The 24,713-nt window shown below is 46.2% G+C and overlaps 2 protein-coding genes across 7 annotated transcripts in view; one reads left to right on the top strand and one right to left on the bottom strand.

The window, feature by feature from the left end:
- Positions 1-24,713, top strand: part of Cdk17 (cyclin-dependent kinase 17) — a 106,632-nt gene that overhangs the window by 78,471 nt on the left and 3,448 nt on the right. Inside the window, exons 16-17 of one of the 2 annotated variants that reach the window (XR_001838688.3) lie at positions 1-100; positions 421-24,713. The exon at positions 421-24,713 is cut by the window's right edge and continues 3,448 nt beyond it. Coding sequence is in view for 1 of the 2 variants with exons in the window: in XM_017594835.3 (XP_017450324.2) it covers positions 1-11 (11 nt within the window). In the remaining variant the exon portion in view is untranslated. The other variant, XM_017594835.3, reaches the window with a different exon arrangement.
- Elk3 (ETS transcription factor ELK3) overlaps positions 6,224-24,713 on the bottom strand; it is a 62,488-nt gene continuing 43,998 nt past the window's right edge. Inside the window, exons 3-5 of one of the 5 annotated variants that reach the window (XM_006241265.5) lie at positions 22,298-23,095; positions 13,337-13,459; positions 6,224-8,932 (exon numbers count right to left, since the gene is read on the bottom strand). In XM_006241265.5, the coding sequence (XP_006241327.1) occupies positions 8,834-8,932; positions 13,337-13,459; positions 22,298-23,095 (1,020 nt within the window). In that variant the 3' untranslated portion in view covers positions 6,224-8,833. 5 annotated transcript variants of the gene reach the window in all.

The following is a 24,713-nucleotide window of genomic DNA, read 5'->3' on the forward strand; positions in this document are numbered from 1 at the left end:
CCCTATCCTGATCCTGGAAACTGCAGAGAAGAGACTTAAAACTCGGAAAGACTGAACCTGGAATTCTCACAAGCCCCTTAAACTGACAAGGCCTCCGAAGGTAAGAGGTGCTACGTCACGCAGCGTGTCCAGGGTCCTATGTTACCAGCTGAACTTGAAAGAATATTTACGTTATAATCCATCTTTCAGACTCATGACTGTCCATGTTGGCTTTTCTTTATGCCTTTATGGTATTAACGACATGACGATTACATTATTTATTTCCAGACGTTGAACTCACTAAAATATTCCATTTCTCCCTCCCAGCTTCTCATAACTATTAATTTACTCTCTGTATCTGTGAAGTTTCCTATTCTAGATATTTTCTGTCCTGGCAACCGTACCATATTTATATTTTACGTTTGGTTTATTTCTTTCAAGGCAATATCTTCAGAGTTTCTCTTCATGGCCGACTGACGTTCCCTTGTGACTGAACAGTGTACATGCTGTTGCGGTGAGCATTGGTGAACACACATGCTTGAGTTCCTGTCTCTATCTCTTTGGAGTGTGTGCATTAGAAGTAAAACTGCTGGTCAGACCTCACCAGCAGCTGCTCTATTAAATTCCTGGTAACGTGGGAGAGAGAATTCTTCATCCTTCAATACTCAGTCTTGTCAGTACCATCATCATGTCCCTTCTGACAGGCGCACACCGAAGGCCGCATTGACATTTACTCATGATTACCTACCTCAAGTGTCTTTTGTTTGTTTGGGTTTTGTTTTGTTTTTTTGCCTTTTGTAGACCTGCTTTAAAGAAAAGTTCTTCACGGAAAAATGTTGCCAGTTTTAATAACAGAGTCGCTTTGTTGAATTGTAGGGATTCTCTGTGGATTCCCAGTCTGCCCTTACAAAGCACATGATTTTCAGTACTTCCTCCTGCTCTCTGGTGACCTTTCACTTGCTCGTGGGAGCGAGGCCGAAGTGTCAGTGTCACTTCTCACTCACCTATTCCGTTGCCAGTGCCTTTGGTGTCAGATTTTACAAACCTATTGTCAGTTTTCTAAGACTGCAACTATCTGAAGTTTTAGTCTGCAAGTTCGGTTCATACAAATCCAGCTTCATTCTTTTGAATGTAAACAGTCGTTTTTCCATCACCACCATTTCTTGAGGAGGTGCCCACATTGAATGATCCTCACAACCTTATCAAAAACCAGTTTGCAGTAAATGCAAGGGTTTATTTCTGGACCCTCTGTTCTACTCCATCAATCCATACATCTATAGTCTGGCCATTCCAATTTTACCACAGGTCTTTTTTTTTTTTTTTTCCTCAGTATAGCTTTTGGGACAGGGGACAAATTTTGAAATGAGGAAATACGAGTTATCCAATAGATATGTCCAGCCTTTTGACAGTTATATATAAAATGAACTACAAACAGAATCTCACAAGGTTTTAGTTGCTCAGGATTCTGGGTTGGGTTATAGTCGTAGCCATCCTTGGTCCCATGCAGCAGGCAGGCTGCAGGTTGGGTGTTTTGAGAGCTTGAGGTTACCTAGCATCCCCCGAACCTCTCCAGGTGAGTTTAGAAGAAGACAAACAATAGGCCCACATTGGCATCTCAGTGAGGATTGCACTGAGCTTAAGTCCCGTCCCCAAAGGTGGGCACTGCTCTCTCAACGTTTTTCCTGGTCCACAAGTTCGAGGTGTTCTCTGTTTATTTAGGTTGTCTTTAATGCTCTCAGCAATGGTCAGTAGTTTTTAATGTAAAAGTATTCCCCCTCCATGGTTGAATTTACTTCTCAGTATTTATTGCTGCCGGTGTAGGTGCGATAGCTTTCTTAGTTTCTGTTTGATTTTTCTTTTCATTGCTAGTGCTTGGAAATACAGATAATTTTGTTTTGTTTTGATTTTGTAACTTCCAACTTTGTTGACTTTTTTGCCTTTTTAAAGGTTTGTTGCTGTTGTCCATTCTTTACCTCTACGTACAAAATTACATCATCTGTAGGAAGAAATAGCTTGACTTTTTCATTTATAATTTGGATGCCTTTTCTTTCTTCTCTGTTCCTTTTTTTCCCCTTCATAATTGGTCCTTTAGAGCTCCAGTGTTACTGAGCAGTGAATGAAGGCCAGTAACTTGTGTTCCTGGTCTTGGGAAAAGCTTTCAGCCGTCCGTCTGTCCGTCCACCCGTCCACCACCCCTGTAACTAGGTGGGTGTGCATTCAGCCCTTATGTTTAAGGAGCTTCCTTCTCCCTAGTTTCCTGCGAGCTTTTACCAGGAGGTTACTGGTCGGTCGGCTTTATAGTTGAAAACGTTCTCGCAGTCGTTTGTGATGGCCGTGCTGTTTTCTTCACTCATTACCTTGATTGATTTTTTGTGTTACATCAGCATTTCGTTCCTGGAAAGAATCCCACTCGCGATGAAGGAAAGTTTAAGCATCCTTTTATGAAAACATTTGGGACCAAACGTGTCTCAGATTTCAAAGGGGTTTTTTTGCCCCCAGTTTGGAATATTTATTTGCCTGTGGTAATTGAACATCCCCGCTTCAAAACAATAAATCTGAAATGCTGCAAAACAATCTAAAAATGTTTTGATCATTGTTACTCTAAAAGTTTCAGGTGCCAACACCCTTTAGGTTTTATATCAGGGACGCTTAAGTTGTCATTCTTTAAACACGCTCTCCAATTTGCTAGTATTGAGAATTTTTGCCTGTATTTATAACGGGTCTGGCCTGCACTCTGCTTGCAGCATCTGTCTCCATTTAGTGTTAGCATTGCTGGCACCTGAGGTGAGTGAAGGAGTGTTCGCCCCCTTCAGTTATGTGAAGTGACTTAAGATGGCTTAGTTCTCCTAATCCCATGCTGCTTTGCATCTAGCTGTTTTTTATAGTAGGCCATCTTGATGCCTTTCCTTCCTTTCTTTGTGTGTGTGTGTGTGTGTGTGTGTGTGTGTGTGTGTGTGTGTGTGTGTGTGTAGTTGTTTTGATAATATATATTACAAATATTAATTATTTTGAGTTTGTGTTGTCTTAAGAGTTAAGAGTTGTGTTATCCCCTAATGTCATCCCCTTTTATTATTCTGTCGGTGACTCTAGTTCTTAAATTTTAATCTAGATTCTTAATTCTTTCTTTGTTTTACATGTTCATTTGTATCAAAATGTTAAGTGGCAATACAAACTCACAAACTTGGTAGAATTAAAAAATTTTAATGTGTTCCTACACACGACGAAATGCGTATTTTCCTTCTGGAATGTTTTCTAATGCTAAGTTCAGACCCTGGGCCTCAGGTAGAAGGTTTGTTAGTCGAGAGTTTAGTTTCCACTTCTGACCTAAGAAAACTACTGACAACATCCGTCCATCCAAAACAAGAAGAATATAAGTAAATTACTGATTAAAAAACTACTTCGATGTGAAAAGAATATGAGTTGACCTACACGTGTAACTATATTTTAATAAACTTGATATTTTATTGAAAAAAAAAAGAGTTGACCTACGATGGTTGGAAGGCCTTTTCAAACTTTCCAGCTTCTCTCTAAGAGGCCAGGCTTTTCCTAATCTATTGGAAAACTAACATTCTTTTAAAGCTATCACTTGACAGACTAACATGTACTCTTGTGAGAAAGACAGGCGGACAGTTCTTTCACAGCAGTGGCTGTGCTGTCCCTACTGCGGTGCAGATACAGGATTGCCTGGGATACTGAAAGATGCTTCACTGGGCTGTGGACAGGACAGACAGACTTGTCTCCCTCAGACTGAATTCCTAGAACAGTGCTAGTGAAGCATTTCAAGTGCTCCAGCCCCTTTGGCAGCTGTAGTGACAGTTCTTAGTTAGGTCTTCCAGTCCCCCCACCCCCTGGGCTATTACATAATGATTCAATGAAAGGGCGGGGGTGTGGGCTATAGGGTCATTGTGGAATGGTGCTCATGCTTCTTTTGTTTTTATCTGGAAACACTGGAACTCGTTAGAAAGATTGCCTTGGAAGCATTCCAGCCATTTGGCTCTTCCAGACCCCAGCCAGCCAATCTTTCAGGACTTAGCTATCTGGGGACCCCTCCCCATCTTTCTGAGCTTATGCTTTATTGCTACTAATTATTCTATGTTGCTTTCTCGTACGATTTACTCACCCCGGTGTCTTCTTCTCTTGCCTACGCTTGAGTCTCCGCTCTTTCTTCTGGAAGTCCTTCTCTGTACCCTACCCTACTACAGATTGGTTTATGGGCCCTCCAGTTTTACTTCCCTGATGTCTGTTGTCCATGTACTTCAAAATATAAAAATACTTAATCATTTTTTATCATCACTCAATAACCCATAAGCCCTGTGAAGAAAAGGATTACTATGTCTTGGACTAGATAAGAAATAGTATTTGTTGATTAAGACACACGAAATCCTTGTTTGTAAGTAAAACTTACCACTTACATAACTTGGCCTTGTCTCCTTTCTTTGAACTAGAGATTAATGCAATCAGGAAACCTAAGAACTAACTCATAATCAAGTTGTTCTACCTCTACACACACACACACACACACACACACACAGAGATCTCACATAGGACTAGGAATAAAGTCAGTACAGAAGTCCAGGCAGAACAGTCTATAATTACTGGGAGTCTCCTAGGCAACAGTGGTGTGTGCTTGGTATGGTGTAAAGACATAGACTACTAGTTCTTAAACTTAAAAGACTTATCTTTTAAGCATATTGACCAACATCATGGCCTCTTCAATCAAAGTATAATTTTAAAAACTGACCAGCTGTTTCTTTGAGTCAGTTATTTAACTAGAGTTGGTCTCAGTTCCCTTTTGTAAAATGATGTATATTAGTCCTTCCTTCGCAGGGCTCTTCCCTCACAGGGCTTGGACTTGGAGCTCTGGACTCCAGCTGTTTCTTTGAATCAGTTACTGAAGTACCATTGGTCTCAGTTCCCTTACTTGTAAAATGATGTATATTAGTCCTTCCTTCGCAGGGCTGTGTGAGTTCTCTGGACTTGGAGCGTGGAGCAGTGCTGCACACTTGTGAAGTAGTGTAGAAATAGTTCCTATCAGTAACTGAACCTGTCACGTGATGGGATGAAAATGGGGCTTAGGTTCCACGGTCATTTAGAAGAAGGTACCAGAACTCAGTGGCAGTTCCGTATTGGGCGCCAAACAAGGGAGTTCTGATGCAGAGATGCCATGCCTGAAGGTTTAAACAAAGGGCACAGGACCACACGTGGCCTTGCATCTCCTTGGGTAGAAGCAATGTTTCTGCAGTGCTTCCTGGAAACACGGTTGGTTTTCAAATGCTTCTTCAGTAAGTGAATAATTCCCTACCACACCTACAAATATGTTATAGCTTATATAGCTATGGATGTACCCCTTTTAAAATTGTACTGACAGTTAACATCAGTCTGGGTCTCTGCTTATCTACTATTTCTTCCTTCCTACACACACACACACACACACACACACACACACACGCACGCACACACACACACACACACACACACGTCTTCTGAACCAAACCACCTGTTGACTGCACTGAGCTCATTGGAAGTAAAACAAAGAAGAATAACCTTTGCCAACAAGTCTGTAGTTCATACGTCCTTGTGTCAACAAAATGGCTAAAAGGAAAAAATTAGTTTCTCCCCTTTTCATTTTCTTGCCTCAGTATAGAGCAAATGACTGAACTTGGGTAGTGGTGGCAGTAGTGTGTGTGTGTGTGTGTGTGTGTGTGTGTGTGTGTGTGTGTGTGTGTGGTGCACAGACACAGAGACTAGATGACATCAGCTGCCCCACTCAGCACTCTGCCTTACTTCTTTTTGAGACCTAGGCTTCTCCATTTCGTCTAGACTGGTGACCTGCCGGCCTCGGGCTTGTCCCTAAGCCTCACAGTGCTGGACTTAGAGACCCATGCACAGTTATGCCCAACATGGGTGCTGGGGTCCTTCTGCTCCCTTACACACCAAGCAGCCACATGTCTTAAGATCAGGAAACCATCTGAAATCCATTTTACTATTCTCCCAATTCAACCTCAGTGGCAAGGAGTGTGTGTGTGTGTGTGTGTGTGTGTGTGTGTGTGTGTGTGTGGTGTACTGGGCTTTAGAGTCTCACACATGCTAGGCAAGCACTCCTCTACTGCACTATAATCCTTATGCACACAGAAAGCATTCAATGTGCCATGTACAGAGATAGGATTCTGTATTTATCCACCTTGTTAACGCAGAAGGAGCCATGTTGGAGTCACTGTAAGTAAATGGAAATGAACAAACCCACTTGCCTCTTAGCACTTTTTTTATTACAAAGTATTTATTCAACAAAACAATATGACAGTAAAAAAACGACACCCATGTGGCAGCGGAGGAAGCTTCTCAGCTGTAGGGAAGCTGCGCAGGGACTGAGTTCAGCTTCCACAGTGAGGTTCTAGAGCTCCAACGGCAGCTGCAGCAGCTGAACACTGATTAAGCAAGCATAAGAGCCGGGGATGCTTTTTGCAGCCTATTTTCTGGCTAAATTAATCCTGTTAAAAACACAGAAGACGGCGAAGCTGTTATTCTCCATCTTCAGTTCTCCCTTGAGTATTTGGACTCACCAAGAATGACACAGTGTATCTAGAATACAGGATAATCACAGTAATTGGAGGACAAGGAAACAGCAGGCAGACTTACAGTCACATGAACATTTCCAGCCAGCATTTATAGTTTAAAAGTCTACAAAAAGTCATTCTGTTGAGATTCCTGCACACTCCTTGTTCCTTCCTAAGAATCTTGCATATCAAACGCACCCTCATCAAGCAATTTTCAGCACTCCAGCCTGATGTTTCCGTAGGTGTTGAACCACTCCCACTCTACCCTCAGTGAATGCTGTGGCCCCAGGCCGCTCCCTGCCTCTCACCTGGTTCTGTGGGCCTGTCTTGACCGGAGAACAGCGGAAGCACGCCCTCTGAAAGCCCCTCCCAGCTCTGACACTGCGTTCAGTAATTATAGTCCCCTGAACCAGATCCTTTTTATTTTAGTACACATTTATTCTTTGCCATGAGGGAGTGGCAGGGTGTCTATTTATGGGCTTGGAGCTGTCTTCATGGCCTTACAGTCAGAGGCTTTTTCTCTTCTCTTAGTAAGCACACACCCCTTAGAAAGATAGTCCCATTCCGGTACTAAGTCTCAATTTGTAAGTATCTAAACATAATTTTAATTGTTTAAAATTCAGATTTTTTTTGCATAAACTTTTTTTTAGCCCCCTTATGATTTGTTATTTATCTATTCTGTTGAGGCACATTTCAAATTGTACTTTGGTTTTTGTTTTTGGTTTTTTTTAACTACTTGTGGATAAGTAGTGTTTCAGCTCACCTGATCTTAAATTGAAAGCACTTTGAGTCCATAGTCTTACATCAGGACTTCCCCTTAAGCACAAATGTGCTGCTACCTTCTGGGTTTTACCAGATGAGGGCCTGCCGCCTTCACAGCCCTGACCCACGGCACATGAAGCCTTCCCTGCAGAGCATCCGAGGAGCTGCTGCCTCGGATTCAGAGTGAGATTCCTGAAGAGTTTTCCTTTATCGGATTGCCTTCCTTCTCGCCACCAATTGAATACAGAAAGCAGTGTCTCTCGGGCGCTCATCTTGAGAAGCAAGGCTTTCAGTTCCTCCAGATCTTAGTAACGCATTTTGCTTTAATCCACCAAAAATTACCTATACACAGGAAGTATATCTACAGAAAGCTGGTATTATATAATCGTTTCTTTGTTTGAATTCGCCATCTGTGAGCATCTCTCCAAAACATTCTTAGTTTGTCTCCCAGCCCCCTCTTTGGGAGAGGCAGGGAGACAGATTCCTGGGGTTTGTACCCACTGCCTCAGCACATGCAGGGCACACATTCTACTGAGCTAAGTCCTCAGCCCTACAACATTAGGTTTTAAATATTAATTGCCGTGCCAGGAATCTTAAGAAACCTTAACTCCCAGCAGTGATAAGATCCCAGATGGCTGTGGTTGTAGGAAATGAAGAAGGCAGGGCTAGTCTTTAAATTAAACACAAACCTGGGAAGTCCCCTCGAGAGTTTGGCTGGCATGGACTTAACATAGCCTTAGCAGCCCAGACTTCTGCCGGGGGGTTAGAAAGGCCTCTATAGATGACTAAGCCACTGGCCTCTCAAAGTTCTCCTTTTAAAAAATGCACTTTGGAACATGTTCTTTAAAGAATGTTTATTGTCTAAATATGGCTTCGTTCATTCTTATAAAAACATTACTTGGACATTGTATTTACTGGATTTCAGTTCAAAAGAAGTCCTAAGGCAGTTCTTAGTGATAGAAGTACACTTTGATGGTGTCTACGTGAGAAAATAGCACTCTACTGAGAGCTGTTTGATGCCAATGCGTCCTTCAAACATTTCCTCTCAATACTAGAAATACACAAGTTCATGTACATAAAACTAAATGCAAAGGAAGGCACAGCTGGTTATACCGTGTATACAAGCAGAGCTCAGCATATGTAGATTTAAAGCGATAGAAAGCTTCACAGCCTTATTAGTTACACTGAAAACATTAAGAAAGGCTCCTCACTGTCAGTGTTCAACACTCCAGAGCTAACAGGATAAAAAACAAACATTAAAATCCACTTGATGCAAAACAGACTTCCATAGAGAGCTGAAATATATATATATATATATGTATATATATATATATATATATATATATATATATATATATATAAAACCGTCTTTTAAAATGGTGACATACATCTAGATTATCCGTGTTATGAAAAGTGCAAACCAAATTGACCGGGTTTCACGACGTCCTTCTCATGACACAGGTAAACTAGCCCAGAGGGACAAACTGGCATCATCAGTTCTGTGAGTCCTTAGTCGCTGACAGTGGCGGTGGCTGTCATCATGATTTCTGAGAGCTGGAGGACAGCAGTACTGGAGATGGGGCTCTATCCAGACTGGGGAGCGGCATGGGCATGTGACCATTGAGCAGTGTGGGGAACTGTGAGGGACAAGAAGCAGTCAGTTAGTAACTGTGCCAAAGCCATTAAGGAGCTTGCATTCCTTAGAATTACATAGACAGACCAATGTAAGTTGTTCTCTGAGCCCAGCGATGGGAGCTGGCTGCTGAGCTGTTTACAAAGGTTACATAGAGCAACAGAGCCCAGAAAATGCCCCCATTCTGTGTGTCTAAGGCCCCAACGTGTCCTTCACATGTTATGGTAAAGTTTATTCTACTAATTTTTAAGGTTCTACGCTAGTTTGCCGATTTGCCTTAAATATTGAGGGGTGAAACTGAAAACCAAGACTCTTTACAAATGGGTCAGTAATCTCAAATTGTGAAATTTGCTGTCAGTTTCCCACAGCACATCAGAGATGTCTGTCAGTTCTTGTTCAAAAATGAGGAGCTGTTACTAGTGCTGACTGCTCTGTTGACAGAGGGCTTGAACCTTGATTCCAGCACCCATGTCCTCTATCCGAACTATCCCAGTGCCAGATCTGTTGTCCTGGCCTCTGTACATTTTTCTAAAAGAAAGATGATCTTAAACTTTCCTGGAGGTGACAGAACACTTTCGTTGATCTAATATCCACTCATTCAGTCACCCTTGCCCAGGCGAACAGTGAGATCTCTTGTGTTGTTGGTAACGAAAATGGTAGCTGGCGGAACGAAAGCGCTGGATTTCGTAACTGGAACAAATACTTCAGCTGTGATCCCAAACGAAGAAGGGCGAGCAGAAGCAACCTTGCAGATGTGCTGCCCACTCACGGCTCGCATCCTGCGTTGCCAAGGATGCAGTGTGGCCGGCTGACCCCCCCCCCCCCAACCAGGTACTCTTGAAGCTTAATCCCCGTTTAGTCCAGGAAAGTTAAATATTAAACCTGAGTACTAAATATCAAACTGCAGGGCCTGGCACACGTTAGAGGTACAATAAATATTTGTAGAATGAGTAAATACTTTCCCCCCTGAACTATTTCGGTAACGTTCAACGCCTTTGCTTCTCAGGGGCTGCCGTTTCACTGGGTCACCAGGAACCCAATGAAAGGTTGGGTAAAGCCACCTTTGTTATCAACACCTTCATAAGTGAGAAAAACAAGTCCAAGAGCAGATTCTGGTTAGCTCAAGGTCGTAGCTCCTAAGCGAAGGCAAGTTTTATCTCCGGCTATTTATTTAATGGTAAGTGGCGTAGGCAAGGGTTTCTTGTCATTTGGGCTCTTTACATTTCGTCTGACTTTGTTTCTGTCGAGTTACCGGATCTATCCGTAGGCACTTAAACCTTTCTAACCACACCCTTAACCCAACTCATCCCATGTTGACTTCAGGTGAACTGCAGATACTCTCTGACCGTTTCATTGGTGCCTGTGAAAGAATCTTCTTTGGTGTTTTTAGCTCATTGCATGTGTTAGGATGGATTGCCGCCCACTCTGCGTACACTCATTCGCCACATTTCTCTTGATCAGCTTGGGTCCCCCCAACCCCAGAATGTTTATTGGCTTTTCTCTCACCACAACTGTAAAAGTGGGCCAAGCCAAAAAGTTACATAGAGCACATTCTCAGTCGGAAACCAAGTCTTCTCTGCCCTGTTTCCACACAGACCTGCCTGTGAGAAATGTCCCAGTGTGTTCGTAGGGCAGGCTCCAGATTCAAGCTCGTCTTTGGCACCTCCCTCCCTTTACTGAAGCATTTTGCAAATACAAAACCAGACCTCTCGCAGAAAGATTAGTGTCTTTGTCTGTTCTCTCCTTTGCTGAAATTCTGCCATATCTGCTGTAATCTGCTCAAAGCATGGTGTACACTCCCAACATTCAGGGGGCCGAGGCAGGAGGACTACTGTGAGTTTAAGGGCAGCCTAGGCTACAAAGCGAGTTGCAAGCTAGCCAAATCTACAGTGTATGACCCTGCACCAGCCACTCTCCCTCCAAGACAGCCCGACAGACAGATCATTGTCTCAGGAGATCTGTGCAGCAACACCCCAGCCCCAACCAACTCCTTCCGGAAGGATTTCAGTTCGCTCATGCAGGAAGCATGCCCACTCTGCTCTGTAGGTTGTCTGATCATTCATTCGACGACATCCAGTGTATGTAAATGAGGCTCACTGTTCTTTATGCATTTTGAAGGGGCTCAGTGGTAATGTGCATTCTGAGGAAGAGCTCGATGTCTCGATATTTTTCCTCAGAAGTCTCCTTCCTCCTGGGATGTTTGCTCTTTCCCATTTTTGAAACTGCCACCTCCAACTTCTACAGGACCCGTTGCTCTCTTTTATGAAAAGAGTCATATGTTAAAAGGTACGGAGTGGTTCCCCTTTGCACGTGGACCCAGCCATAACTTGAGAACTCCAGGCCACACGACCTGCCAGCCATCAGAGGTTGATGTTGCAACCCCCACTTCCAACCTCCATGGCTGTTTTTCGAAAGGCTCTTGGATTGAAAAGAGGTCTGTTTGCAGAAATTAAAATGGAAAACTCTTTGCAGATGGCTTTTGTGTGCAGTAACCTGCAGAATTCTAAATGTAAACTAGGAACCCTAGCCTGCACCAGTTCTCAGAATGTGGTTCCTACCCTACAACATTGTGAGAAGTGTGAACCATTTTTCAGACCATGCCCAAGACCCCGTGAATCAGAAGCCCCAGGGTGGGCCTAGTTAGCATCTTTACTTGACACACTACCCATGTGACCCACATGCATGCTGACTTTGCAGAACCACTGAATATGTGCCGTGGACATCTCCCGGCTCCCAGAGATCCTGCCTGTCAGTGCACTGTAGGAATGAACTCTTTACTGTTGGGAATCCTGGAATAGGAACAAAGTTCCACTGGCTCCTTGTGGCTTTCCTAGGAGGTCTTTAAGCCCCTGTACCAATCTGATGGCAGAACTCCCCAAAACCGTAGAAATCAGAAGCTGTTTTTCAAATATTCACTGAGCTCTGCAGAAGCTCCATGTTTTAGACTCTCTAGTGGTGCGGTCGGTCCTACCCACAAAGGGCTGATGTATTCACACAACTCCCTCCTGCTACGCTTCTACTAGACTCCGCCACTTCAGGTTAGAACGATAACAACATGTTCACTGTGCCTGACCAGAACTGAGCTAGGACGGGACAAAGGGCCAGGGAGAGAAGGAAACTCGATTACTCCCGGTAGTAGTCACATCATGACACCCTACTCCAAGCCTGCTAGGAAACCAGACGCAATCGAACCCTCTGAGGCCCCTCCACGCTTCCAATGAGATCCTAAATCCTATTGTGTTTACACTGTGTTCTTGCAGAGACGTGCTCAGCAAATACTAACCTCGCTAAGCAAAGTGGCCAACTTAGAGGACAGACGGGAGCTCATAACGTCTTATTGACGTGTGTGCTTTGGCATCATGTTGCTAGGCCTTCAGTAGCGGCTGGCATTATTGTGACCATCAACATGCTAGAAACTGGGAAATAGCACAGTACATAGTTTGGGGCGAGCCATCCTAGGGCAGGGTAAGCAGGCCGGGTAAGATCAAGCTAGACGGGCTGGAGAGATGGCTCAGTGGTTAAGAGCACTGACTGCTCTTCCAGAGGTCCTGAGTTCAATTCCCAGCAACCACATGACATAGTGGCTCACAACCATCTGTAATGAGATCTGTTGCCCTCTTCTGGTGTGTCTGAAGGCAGCTACAGTGTACTCATATACATAAAATAAATAATTCTTTTAAAAAAAGATCAAGCTAGACATTGAGGGACACAGAGCTGGCAAGGTGTCCACCTTTGCCTCATTCCTGCCCTGCCTGTATTCACATCCCCAAGGCTGTAACACCTTGAGTTGATGAGTAGCAATCTTGAGGCTCAGGAAACACTGATCTCCACGGGATAGTGAGTAAAGGCTTCCTGGAAGATTCCAGAAGAAGAATGAATAATGAAATGTGTTCGCCTAACTCAGGGAGGTCTTCATTTTTTTTTTTAACCGTGTGCTGCACAGTATTTTGTTACAAAATCTGAGCTTAATTATGACCTATAGAATGATGCAGGTAACGTGTCTACTCCAGTTTGCAAAAGCTGTTCACCGTTTTTTTTATTTCTCGATGTTTTTCATGTGGATACATTGGCTAGTTGGGTTCCTATTTTAAAGTCTTTTATTGAGCTTTTACGAAAATCATTTTTAAATATTAAATCGTTTCTGCAGTCAGTTTTCAGCTTTCTTAGTCATGTGGAAGTGTCCAGAACACAGAGTCTATGTTCGGATTCCTAATGTAAGCACTTCTTTTCTACCTCAGTGAAAATGTCTGTCTGAAAGGCTGTGCAACCCAATCCTTACAAATCCCCCTTGGAAACTTTAACTTAGTAGCTCAGTGGCAGAAGGTACCATCAGGGCCTTTGTGGAGTTTCGAGAAAAGCCATCCCTTGGATGACCTGTGTTTAAAAGCTCATTTGCAAAAACACTTACCTGGAAAAGTGTGTTTGGCCCTTGCAGCCTAGCGGGACTCAGCGGGGCGACCGGACTAAGGCTGCTCCAGAAATGTATGCTGGGGAGCAGCGGACTTGGGGTCAGAAGCAGTCCACTTGGCGTCTAGAAGACAAGGCAACAGGCAGGTCTTGATAGGGGTTCACCTAACACCAGCCATGACCAAAAGCAGCGGAGTGGTTAGGTGTGTGGGCCACAGACAGTGAGGCACGCCTTGCCTTCTAGGGAAAACTGGGCAACTTTAGTTCTGTCGACATGACTAGGAAGCAGTTTAATTCTCCTCAATACTAATTTCATGGGCAATTCTTAAGCAAGTTACCCTGCTTAAACAATCTGGTTGGAAAAGTCAGGTTTGTAGCAACGTGTCAAGCCGTTCCTTCAACCCCTTCCCCCTGCTACCAGGAGACACATGTCCAGACTGAACAGGATCCCTGGAAAGGACTTCATTTCTTATCAAACTTTTTGGCCACCGTGGATACCGATCACACCCAAAGTGTACAACCCCCAGGGGCACACACGTTTGTATAAAGGTCATCTCAGGCTTCACACGCCATTATCAACAGCCCTGTAATCATTGAAATTCTATTAGCGTGGATCGCAGCCGCCTGTTCAGAAGCCCCGAGCTGATTTCATGGACTTCACTCTGGACGTGGGGCCGGAAAGAATCCGTCGCCCTGGCAATGGGAAGTAGAGCGGTAGAGCCAGAACTCGGCATTTCTTAGAAGTGACGGGACTGGCATTTGCTTGCCCACACTCGGCAGGAGGCCTGGCCCACAAGCCAGCTAAAGGGCAGGAGAAACAACCCGCCCAGGCCAGTAAATCTGCACGGCCTTTATTCTCAGCAGAGCCAAGCTCTCTGGCCCAGGGTGTCTGCACCTCTGGTGACCAGAAGGAGCCCCTCAATGAGACTCTTTGTGTAAGAACACAGCAAAGGCGCCAGCATTAAAGACCGCCCCACGCTGGATGCTGCCGTGTTATTTTTTCCTAGAACTGGCCTCAGCAGCCTCAGTGGTTATCAAGAGCATTTGAGCTTAAACCTAAATTGAAAGGCTTGCTCTGTTCAGCGGGAGAGGGACAAACATCCAGGGGTCTTCCATCCAAAGTGCTGAATGGTAAACAAATTGAAACCAAGTTCTTTGAGTCTCTGGTCCCACGGCATTTCCTTCTACATACTGAATGGCCTGCGAGGTTACTAGGATAAATATGTGTTTTGAGTCAGTGCTCCATTTTTTTTTTTCCTACTTGGAGGCAATCTCACAAGTGTGCTAGGTCAGCTAGCCTCACGGTTGAAAATGAATGGCTAAGCATGATCTGCTGGGGTCCCCATGTTCAGAAGCTCTACTCGCTGGCTTGACAGCCTCGGCCGAGCAACCTAGCGTCTTTGGGCCTCAATTTCAACCTGTTAAATGGGAGGGGAAGGGAAATGCAGGCTGTTATTGCAGGGTTGCTGGGAAGACAGGCAACTCACCTGACACTCTTAATATATTACTATGCATTAATTCTATTAATTTTATGTAGTAATATAATACACATTATTTTATATATTTTATCTTCTATATATATAAGATACTATTTAAAACATAAATACATAGTTATATACAACACACTATAATATAAAAGTATATATAATAATATATAGAAGACCAATACAAAGAAATGTCACGTCTAAGTGACAAGTCATTTGTGAACCATTAATAAATATAAAATGTACCTGATGTACTCATTAAGTGGAATCTATCCATCCAGGGGAGAATTCTCAACTGGATACTGAAAAGTTCTCGTGGGTTGGGCCCCAGTCCACAGACCAGGTGATAATGAGATATTTCCGAGCCAGGTTCAAACCACAGTGTGTCACATGAACATTTCATAGCCAGTGCCAGAGCTTTCTGGTTCTTGTCAAAGTCTACACAGTCTACTAAACCATAAAGGGCAGCCTTTTCTCATCCAAGGCCAGACTCACACCTCTGGGCAGCACCTGAAGCATAGGATTTCTATTTCCATAGTCTATGGTTTGCATCCCCGCCTCTGGACCTGAGGTGCTCGCACATTTGTTTCCAGGGAATACAGGATGCACACAGAATGCAATGGCCTTCTGTTTCTCATGGTTACTACATTTGAAATGTCTTCTATAATATATGCAAATAAACATTGTGAAATGACTTCATTAACTCTTCCTCCCACGGCTGTGCTCCCCGGAGATCCTGCAGCCTTAAGGGAAGGACTGTTTGGGAACTTGGAAGGGGAGCCTTCCTAAAGAGCCTTGCCTGGGTTATTCCGGGACATTGCAAAGCTGTCAAGATGTCTCTGCCTGACCTCCTGGAGGGAGGACCAACTGCAAAGGGTAGACACCCTCCCTCCTCAGTCGTCTGACATCTGTGAGATTCAAACCCAGGACAAGTCTCACTTGGTACCTGTGGCTCCTCCCAGCACTTCTCAACCTGTCCCCTACCCTAAGTCCCTCCCTCCCAGGGGTTGGGCTTCACACACACACACACACACACACACACACACACACACACACACACACACACACTCCTATTCTAACCCAGTCATTGAGGCTACACTGGTCTCTTGGTCCTGTCTGTTGCTCCCCCTCCCTGTCTCTCCTCTCAGCGTCCGGTTTAGTCTGCCAGCCATGTTTAGCCTGGGCTCTTCCTTCTGCCTGCTTTCTCTACATCTACAATAAAAATCTCCTCCATACGTCAGGAGTAATCCCGTCCTCCTCCTATTTTATTTTTCTTTTTATTCATCTTCTCCTGAAATGACCTGCATGTTCAAAACCGAACTCATTTTTCATATCCACCTCTTCTTAAGACTTCCATTTCTGTTGGCAAGCTGTGTATCTCAACATACATACTGACTGAGATGGAAAATATTTGCAGAAACAAGAAGAAAATAAAACATGCTTTCTGCACACATGGCTGTCTCTACCTACCACTCAGCATCCCAGGCACCAAGACAGAAATAGTACCTTCCTTGGACTCATTTTCAACATATCTCTCCACTTCCTTCTGGGCTGTGTTTAGATCCAGTCAGCTTACCACCGGTGATACAACAGTCACCTGGACCAGTCTGCCTGCCTCACGTCCCCTATCCAGTACACAGTTCCACACAGTCACTCTAAAACACTTCATTCAAAAATCCATTCAGGTGCAGGGGGGAGGCCTCCTCAGCCACAACGCTAAATCCCCTATACTTATTAAACACCTTGTCACTTCCCTCTGTCAACCTTGCTGCTTGGCCTTGTTTCCTGGGCTTATCACCTAGGGATTCATAGACTTACAACTCTTCAGTCTTTCTACACACTCAACTTTGCTCACTCCCCAGGCACCGTTCCCATGGTTTTGTTTTTTGGTTTTTGGTTTTTTTCCCTTTTTTTTCGGAGCTGGGGACCGAACCCAGGGCCTTGAGCTTGCTAGGCAAGCGCTCTACCACTGAGCTAAATCCCCAACCCCCATTCCCACGATTTTAACCTTGCCTCAGGTTGGTGGCTGAGTGTGTCATGGCTTCCCTGATTTACCATGGTCCCGACCTATACCCTTTTCTCCTGCACCTTCCCATCATCTTTGGGTTCATTCCCTGGCTCACACTCACCCCTCGAGTTAGTCACCGAGTCCTGTGTCTGATAGTCTCAATCTCTCAGATCCAGCTCCTCTGGCTGTTTCTGTTACAACCCAGCATCTTCTGGTTAGCTGGAATGCTACACAGTATCCTAACTGGATACAGTGGCCCCCTTTGTATCTATGCCGTCACACAGTTCACACTGTCCCACACCTGCTGCCTTAATCTGCTCCCATCTGACTAAACTCCAACTCTTCCTCTAATACCCAGAGCTGTTCCTCATCCTTACCTCTTCCCAGCCCATAATGCTCCCCTCCCATCTGCCAGAAAAATCTCGGCTGCTCCCTCAGCTCCCCACCCAACTGTGACTGCCCCTTCCATAGCTACTCTCAACATGTCACTCCTCTGGGTAAGTTCTTCCCTTCTTCAACATTCTTTCTGTGTCTCCCAGGGACTCTACCAGCCAGGCTTGTACCCCTATTACCAACCACAGCAGCATACACGGGTGTGTGTGGTGTGTGTGTGTGTGTGTGTGTGTGTGTGTGTGTGTGTGTGTGTGTACATGTAAGCGCGCGCCCATCAGGTTTCAGAAATTGAGCCAAATGTTCTTTCTTGTGCTGCTCGGGTCTCCTCTGTAGGACATAACTGTCTTGTGTGCATGCATGTGTGTGTTTCCTCAGGGATAGGTCCTAAGGTTGTAAAAAAAAAAAAAAAAAAAAAGGTCACTTCTTATGTACTTTTCATGTCTTGCAAGAATTTATGTTCAGTGGTCATTTATTAACTCTCATGAGGAGTCCATGTTCCACTTGGCTTATGCCTCTAAAAGTTGTTAATTTCCTATCAAACCATGTCTCAACTTCTTGGGCAGAAGAAATTATATTTATATTATATTTGTCCCATATTCTTTACCTTCTGGGAAGGAGCTGTAAGTTCACAAGAACATGAACCGAGTCTATATACTAATCCTGGTATCCCCGGGGCAGCAAGTAAGTGCCTGGGAGTTCAGTGACTAGCTCCAAGTGAACTGATTAGCAAAGAGGCCAAGGAGAGAATGGGTGTGGCCTGCAGGGTGGCAATGAGTAGATGTCCTTGCTGGTGTCTTGAGTGGGTGCCGGAGACATTAGAAAATCATTCAGACTTCAGAAACAGGAAAGGAGAAACCCTAACACATATACCTTAAAAGTGGCATAGAGGCCACCAGACTCCATGGTAATGGCACTCCAGCTATTATTTTCAATAGCTGGGCTGGGGTAAAGGCACTTGCCAATAAGTCAGAGTTTGACCTCAGGGACTCACATGGTGGAAGAAAAGAACCATCTCCGACAAGTTGTCTCTGACCTCCATACATGTGCCATGGCCCACATGCACACAATAATAAGTGAGTGTGTGTGTATGTGTGTGTGTGTGTGTGTGTGTGTGTGTGTGTGTGTCTGAAGTGACTGAATCTCTAGAAAGCCATCGAGTTGTTTTAATTCAATAAAAACACAATTTTAAAGGCTTCAATAAAGGAATAGAATCCTCCAAGAGTTTTGTGCAGCTCCAGTCTGAGGTAATGAGGTAAGGAGAGTCTCTTCCATGCATCTAATAGAAGCACTGAGAGTGATGGAGGCAGACCGGACCACAGGCAGTCAATAGAAGGAGGAGACGGGCAGCAGGGGACCCCGGGGCACAAGGAGAGATGGCATTCCCTTTATTGTTTATTTGGTGCAACCCACAACTTGGGAGCCAAGAACCATCCTATCTTCTACTGAGAAGACCTACAAGGAAGTTCTCTGCCTGTAGAAAAGGTAATTTTGAACGGAGAGGGGGAAAATGTGTTTCTTCTGATGATAATGGTAAGAGGTAGGAAGACGGGAATCACCCCAGAAGTGGGGTGTGGGGGACAGGATGCCCACACTCTGGCACTCTGGTAAAGCTGTCTCGCCACCCCATAATAAAAAGGAAGTAGGCTTCAGCATTTCAAACCTAGCAGGCTGTCTCCACTCAGCTACTAATCCCAGGCTGCCGCTGAGCAAACACCCTGAGGCATGCATACTCAGACTATGATGGAGATGTGTGCCCCCCCCCCCCCCCCCCCCCGTGCTAAAACATCTCAGATTTCAGCATCTCGCAAAGCACAGGTGAGGTGAACAGGAGTCTTGGCATAAGTGAGAAATACAATGCCTTGGACTCCGAATTAACTTCACCACAGGGAGACAGGAGCGACGACGGGAACACAGATGGTGAGTGGCAGAAAGAGGGACAGATGAAACCAGTGTGCAGAAGAGTGGCAAGTTTCAGTTGACACCTCGGCTGCCAAGGTGCCTGGCTAGAGACCAGGAGGGCTTCACACCCCAGCTCCTTCCTCTCTGCCTTACATTCGGGAGCTTGTGCCAACAGGGACAGCAAGCGCCTTGCTTTTTCAACAACATTCAGGTGGGACCTCGGTGGCTGACCTCTGATGTCATCATTTCTCTGTACCTAGTTGACTTTTGCTTGAGTTTTTCAGCCCCCCTTGTTGGAGAAGTCCCTGCCTGGGCACTATTAATTACAAACTTTACACCAAGAGAGATGTCCTCAGCTCTGTGTAGCTCCTGTCGGAGGCTTCACCAGTGTTCCTGACGGGAGGTGGCCCTGGCACTTGGGGGGGGGGCACAATCATGCTGGCGCTTTCTTTTCTGCATATCAAGTTGAAGATGGAATTTTCAAATCTGGATGTGGACCCCCATGACATGTGCGGAAAAGGACAGTGATCGTGTGACATGTTTTGTCAAGGCTCCTCATTTACAGGGGACTGCGTTAGTAGAGCACACACTTCCTCTCTTGTAAAGAATGCTTACCCTCAGGGGAAAGGTCGAGGGGGCGTTCTCACAGAGCACAAGATGCTCCGAGCCACCTCACCAAGCATACCCTACAGGAGAAAGGAGTCTTTCCATGCGTAAGGGGAAGTCCTAAGGTAGGCCGGGAAGCCCATGATCCGTTCACCAGGTCTGTTCATTCTGTTTCTAAACCCCAAGACCCAAGAGGGAGCACTAAGGGTGAGTGGGAGAGCTAAGGGTGGGTGGATAAACTTCTGGGGGACCCCTGGGGCAACCTGTTGGGGGAACTTTACTGCTGATCTAAGTCTTCACTGACTTCAAGCATAGCCTAATCCTGTAGAACAGGAAGCTTATCATGATCGACCTGAGGGGTCTGTCTGGTCCACGTTAATCCACTGATGGCTGAAAAAAGGCATGTGTGACTGAATTTTACCAGATCTCTGCCCTTCGCTCCCTCTCTGTTGGCCACCCACAGCCACAGGAGGAGCAGGGGACACATTCCAGGAGCACGAAGTCGAAGTCTCTGGTGGCATTTAGGTCCTGAGGATTACACTATGTCCCCAAGGAGCCTCTTTTACTTCCTGTGTGACACAACTATCTCTCTCTCTCTCTCTCTCTCTCTCTCTCTCTCTCTCATTCTCTCTCCTCCCCCTCCCTTTCCCTCTCCCTCTCCTCTCCCTCCCCCTCACTCAGAAAGCCTGTGCCCCATTTTTGGATTTCTTGGTAGTCACTCAATGAGAGTGGCGTCCTCTCAGCTCGCCCCCCACATGCCTGAGGACACAGGCCCTCTGTTCCAGAAACCATGCTTCCTAAGCATTCTCTCCAGGTTTTAGGCCATTCCGGTAGGTTCTATCTCTAGGGATTAACTCTTTGTCCACATGTTAGGATCCCAGGTCAAGGTCCCTCTACTCCTAGCCCCTGCCCTGCCACTCCCAGTCCCCACTGAGTTCACAGTATCTAGGACCAAAGCCACAGTAGCAATTTTCCTTGAGATAGACAGGGCTTGGTGTCAGCCCCACTCTGCTCAGAGAAGGGAATGCAGGCTCATCGAGAGCACAGGTGCTGAAACCGGGGGTGACCTTGGCCTGACTTTAGACCGCTCTCAACCTTACAGTCATAAACACTAAGGCCAGACTCTCCACCTGACTGCTCTTAACTCTCCTTACTTGCCTGAGCAGCTACTTGAGAGGCTGATTTCTTGCCTGTTGCCAGGCACCCTTGCTTTGTTAGGGAATGCTAATTTGGGAGTGCATGTGCCCATTCCAACCTATCACAGGAGTCCTGGGCCTCTCCTCAGTAACGAGTGCGGCTCCTTCAGCCTCTTCACAAAAATAAGCTGTCACGTGACCCCTGGGAAGCCTCACAAAGCAAAGTAGCAAAGAATTGCTGGACTCTGGTCTGCAGACCCCACGGACTATTTATTGTCACAACAAGAGTGGCCGGGTCTTCTCCCCAAGGGATGGCAGAGACTTTTTTAGCTTCAGAGTGGATGCAAAGTGGGTCCAAACTCATTCTTCCTACTTCCGGCTTTGGATCCAGGTCAAGGTACTTCACCTCTGAACTCCAGTCACCTCAGCCAGGCAGTTGTAATGGCAAAGGTATCCACACCAGAGGGCGGGGGTGGGGCTGCCGAGACACAGGCCGCAAGGTGTGTGATGTTGTGGCAGGTGTCTGGCACACGCAAAGAGTTTGGTGTCTACTGTTGGGGCTGACGGGGACAGCTATGAGAAGGCCGGAGGCAGGGCTGGGAATTCCAGGCCCCTTGCAACATAACCCCGATTAGAGCCTCAAAGCTGCAGGAGGATAACGCCTGCCAGTTCCTTGGAGCTGGCTGGGTAGGGTAGCATGTCCATCATCGGAATGGATTGTTACCGTACAGCATCACGCAGAGAGCCTACTGCCCCACACCTCGGCAGCTGGGAAGGCAGAAGCAGACTCTAGCCCAAGGCTGCTAACTTCTACCACCAACATGCATCTGCTTGGATCTGGGACCACCTAACCAGTCTGCCCTGCAGCTGAACCAGACACCACCTGGAGGGACACTTCTGAAGGGAAAAAGGTCACCTTTACCAGGGGCTCAAAGCAGCTAAGACTCACACACTCCATGAGTTTTCCCTTCTTTCCCCATGGGACCTGAACTTCCCCACAGCAGCCCTGCTTTTGGTGGGGACTTTCCATCTATGTGTTGCCCCTTCTACGCCCTTGTGTTTCTTATTAAAGGTCAGTGTGGCCCACGCAGCGCCACACTGACTATCTGTGAGCATGAATTTTCTTATCAGGAAGCACATGGCGTATGATTGCCTCCCCCAAAAAATATGCCTTAAAAACCTCCTAAGGCCTAAATTGCACCCCCCCCCCATCCCCCAAGTGCCGTGTTCCTAGAGATATCCCCACCCTCCGAGCCTAGTTCCTCTGGTCACAAAAAGCAAATGTCCCTCTGTTGCCAGGATACCAAGCCTTCCCTCCTGTATGCCCCTCTGTGTACGCAGTAATGTTGGGGCACTGGCCAAGGGATATCTCTCAAGGAGAATAGGGGTGGTTCTTCCTGCTAACAGCTAGGATCATGGGGAAAGCGTTTGTTTACCTGTGCACTGAAGAAAGCTGGAGTGAGGGATCCTGAGGGGAGGGCTGGGCTGTTGAGGGCGATGGAGCCGATGTCGGTGCCGGAGAGCAACAGTTGGGGCGCGGAGATTTCCAAGCCTTTGGGTTTTTTGCCTTTTGGGGGAAGAGATGGAGACTTGGTTTTGGAGCCCGATGACAGATTTAGGGGCTCCAGAGAATCCGCGTCATGGCAGGCTGCCTCCAGGAAGAGGCTTCTATGTTCGGAAGGGAGGGGAGAGTTGGGGGACAGGGATGGGGACCGAGATGAAGAGGGTGATGCAGACGAAACGCTGGCAGCATTTGGCAACATTAAAGAGGAGATCTTGGCTGAAACAGACGAGGCCAGGAAAGCGGATGCCGCCGCGGCGGCCTCGGATGTGGAAGGCAGGGACACCACAGGCCTGGTGATGTGCTTGTCGGTTTTATTGGTCACAAACCTGATCACAGTCCTGACTTCTTCCACAGGGGGGCTGTCATCACATGGCTCCTCCAGCTTCTCTGTCTTGATGGCCTTGAAGGCCTCTGGAGCGTTCTGCAGGGAGTTGATGGTGAAGGACGAGTACAGGCCTGAGTGGATGTATTCGTTGCGGCTCGCGCTTTTGAGGGAAGACAAGCCGTGCTTGTGGATCTCTCGGCCTTCCGGGGACACCTTACAGTCGCTGTCCTGCAGCAGGAGGCTCTCCCGGCTGATCTCTACCGCGTGAGGATCCATTTTTAGGATATCCGGGAAAGAGACGAACTTGTACACAAACTTCTGCCCGATCACTTTCTTGATAATGTTCTGTGAATGCAAAAGCAGACATTGCAATGGGTAAGCCAGAGACATGGAAGGAGGGTACACAGGCCTGACAAATGCTGGCAGCAGCTGAAGCACCACCGATATTCCTGACGCCCACAGGGTGCCTACGAGGAATGACTCACGTTTGCATTTGCACTGTGGTCCTGCTGACCAGGAATAGTGACTGAGGTCTCCAGCCTACGGCAACTTTCTCATCTATTGTCTGTGATAATTTCGTAATAGCAAAAACTACCACTGAGTTAGCACTTAACTGTGTGGCTGGGATGATTCAGACCTTAGCACGGAAAATTTGCACAGTAATCCTACAAGCAGCTTTTGTCATTTTTGTTTTGCAGTTAGGAGAGGGAGCTAGGGAGATGGCCTAGCGAATAGATTGCAAGCATAAGACCTGAACTCCGGATCAGCAGTATCCATGTAAAAGGGTTAACAACGGGGATGCCTGGGACAAGCTAAGATGTCCAGGATGACTAGGACGGCTAGCTAGATCATCCTGAATCCATGAGCTCTGGGTTCAGCAAGGGTTCCTGTCTCAGGAAGTAAAGTGGAGAGTAATTAAGGAAGACCCCTGACGCAAGTCTTGTGCCTACATACACACATGCAGGCGTGTGCACCCTTGCACCACATATGCCCGCACATGCATGCATGCATACTACATAACATGCAAAAAAAACAAAAAGTCTTAAGAATTAGGAGATAAACTTTCAGTACTGCAGTGCCCCACATGGCCGAGGTTAAGCAAGAAGTGGCAACGGAGGACTTCCTTCACCCTAACATGGTACTGTCTTACCTGCCTCTGGGAACCAGGAGAATACACTGAAATACTAACAGGGAAGCACTCTTTGGGAAGCATCCAAGAATCTTAAGTTACCGCTACCTAGCAATGCAACGTTTTCTTCAGTCAGGCAGCCATTTCTGGCAAGAGAGCCACTGGAGAGGAAGAAATCGCCCGTTTGGATATTTATGGCATTTGGCTCATATTCTTAGTCGCTGGTGTCTGCTTCTGGCTCTTCAGCTAAGGTTCCATCCCTCCAGCATCAGGATATAAATGGAAAATGAAAATTGCTCTGAAGGCAAAAGTTTTCTCAGCCCATGAGCGAGTGGGTTTTATGTGGAAGGTTGTGTGCTGTTCTTAAGGCTAATTGGGCTGGGAGAGCTGTCCCTGAAGGACCTACCCAGTTCCATGTCTGTCTGGCAAATGCTTGCTGCAGGGCTCATCCTGTGGTTAACTTGCAGTCCTAAGTACTCTGGGGAAGAAAAAGATGGCTTCCCTCTGGCTCAAAAAGCCAGCATTATTCTATGAGAAAGAACCCTATAGGTTTCTTTACAAACTCCTCCTCCTACACCTTGTAAAAAAATCAATCACTTGAGGGAGAAGCATTGTATGGATAGAGTGCCCTACAAGTCCAGCCATCTGGTGTATAAATCCTACAGTAGCCCCCATGGAGGGAGGAAGGTAGCATCCTTCCACTGCCAAGACAAATGTGGAGCTAGAGCCACAGCCACAGACTGCCAAGATCTCCTGGCACTGAAGCCAGAGCCTTTCCACACTTCCTCACAGCGGGGAAGAAAGCACAGTACCCCCTGACAGAGACATCTCTGT

This window comes from Rattus norvegicus, chromosome 7 (assembly GCF_036323735.1).
Source record: "Rattus norvegicus strain BN/NHsdMcwi chromosome 7, GRCr8, whole genome shotgun sequence".
Lineage (NCBI taxonomy): Eukaryota > Metazoa > Chordata > Mammalia > Rodentia > Muridae > Rattus > Rattus norvegicus.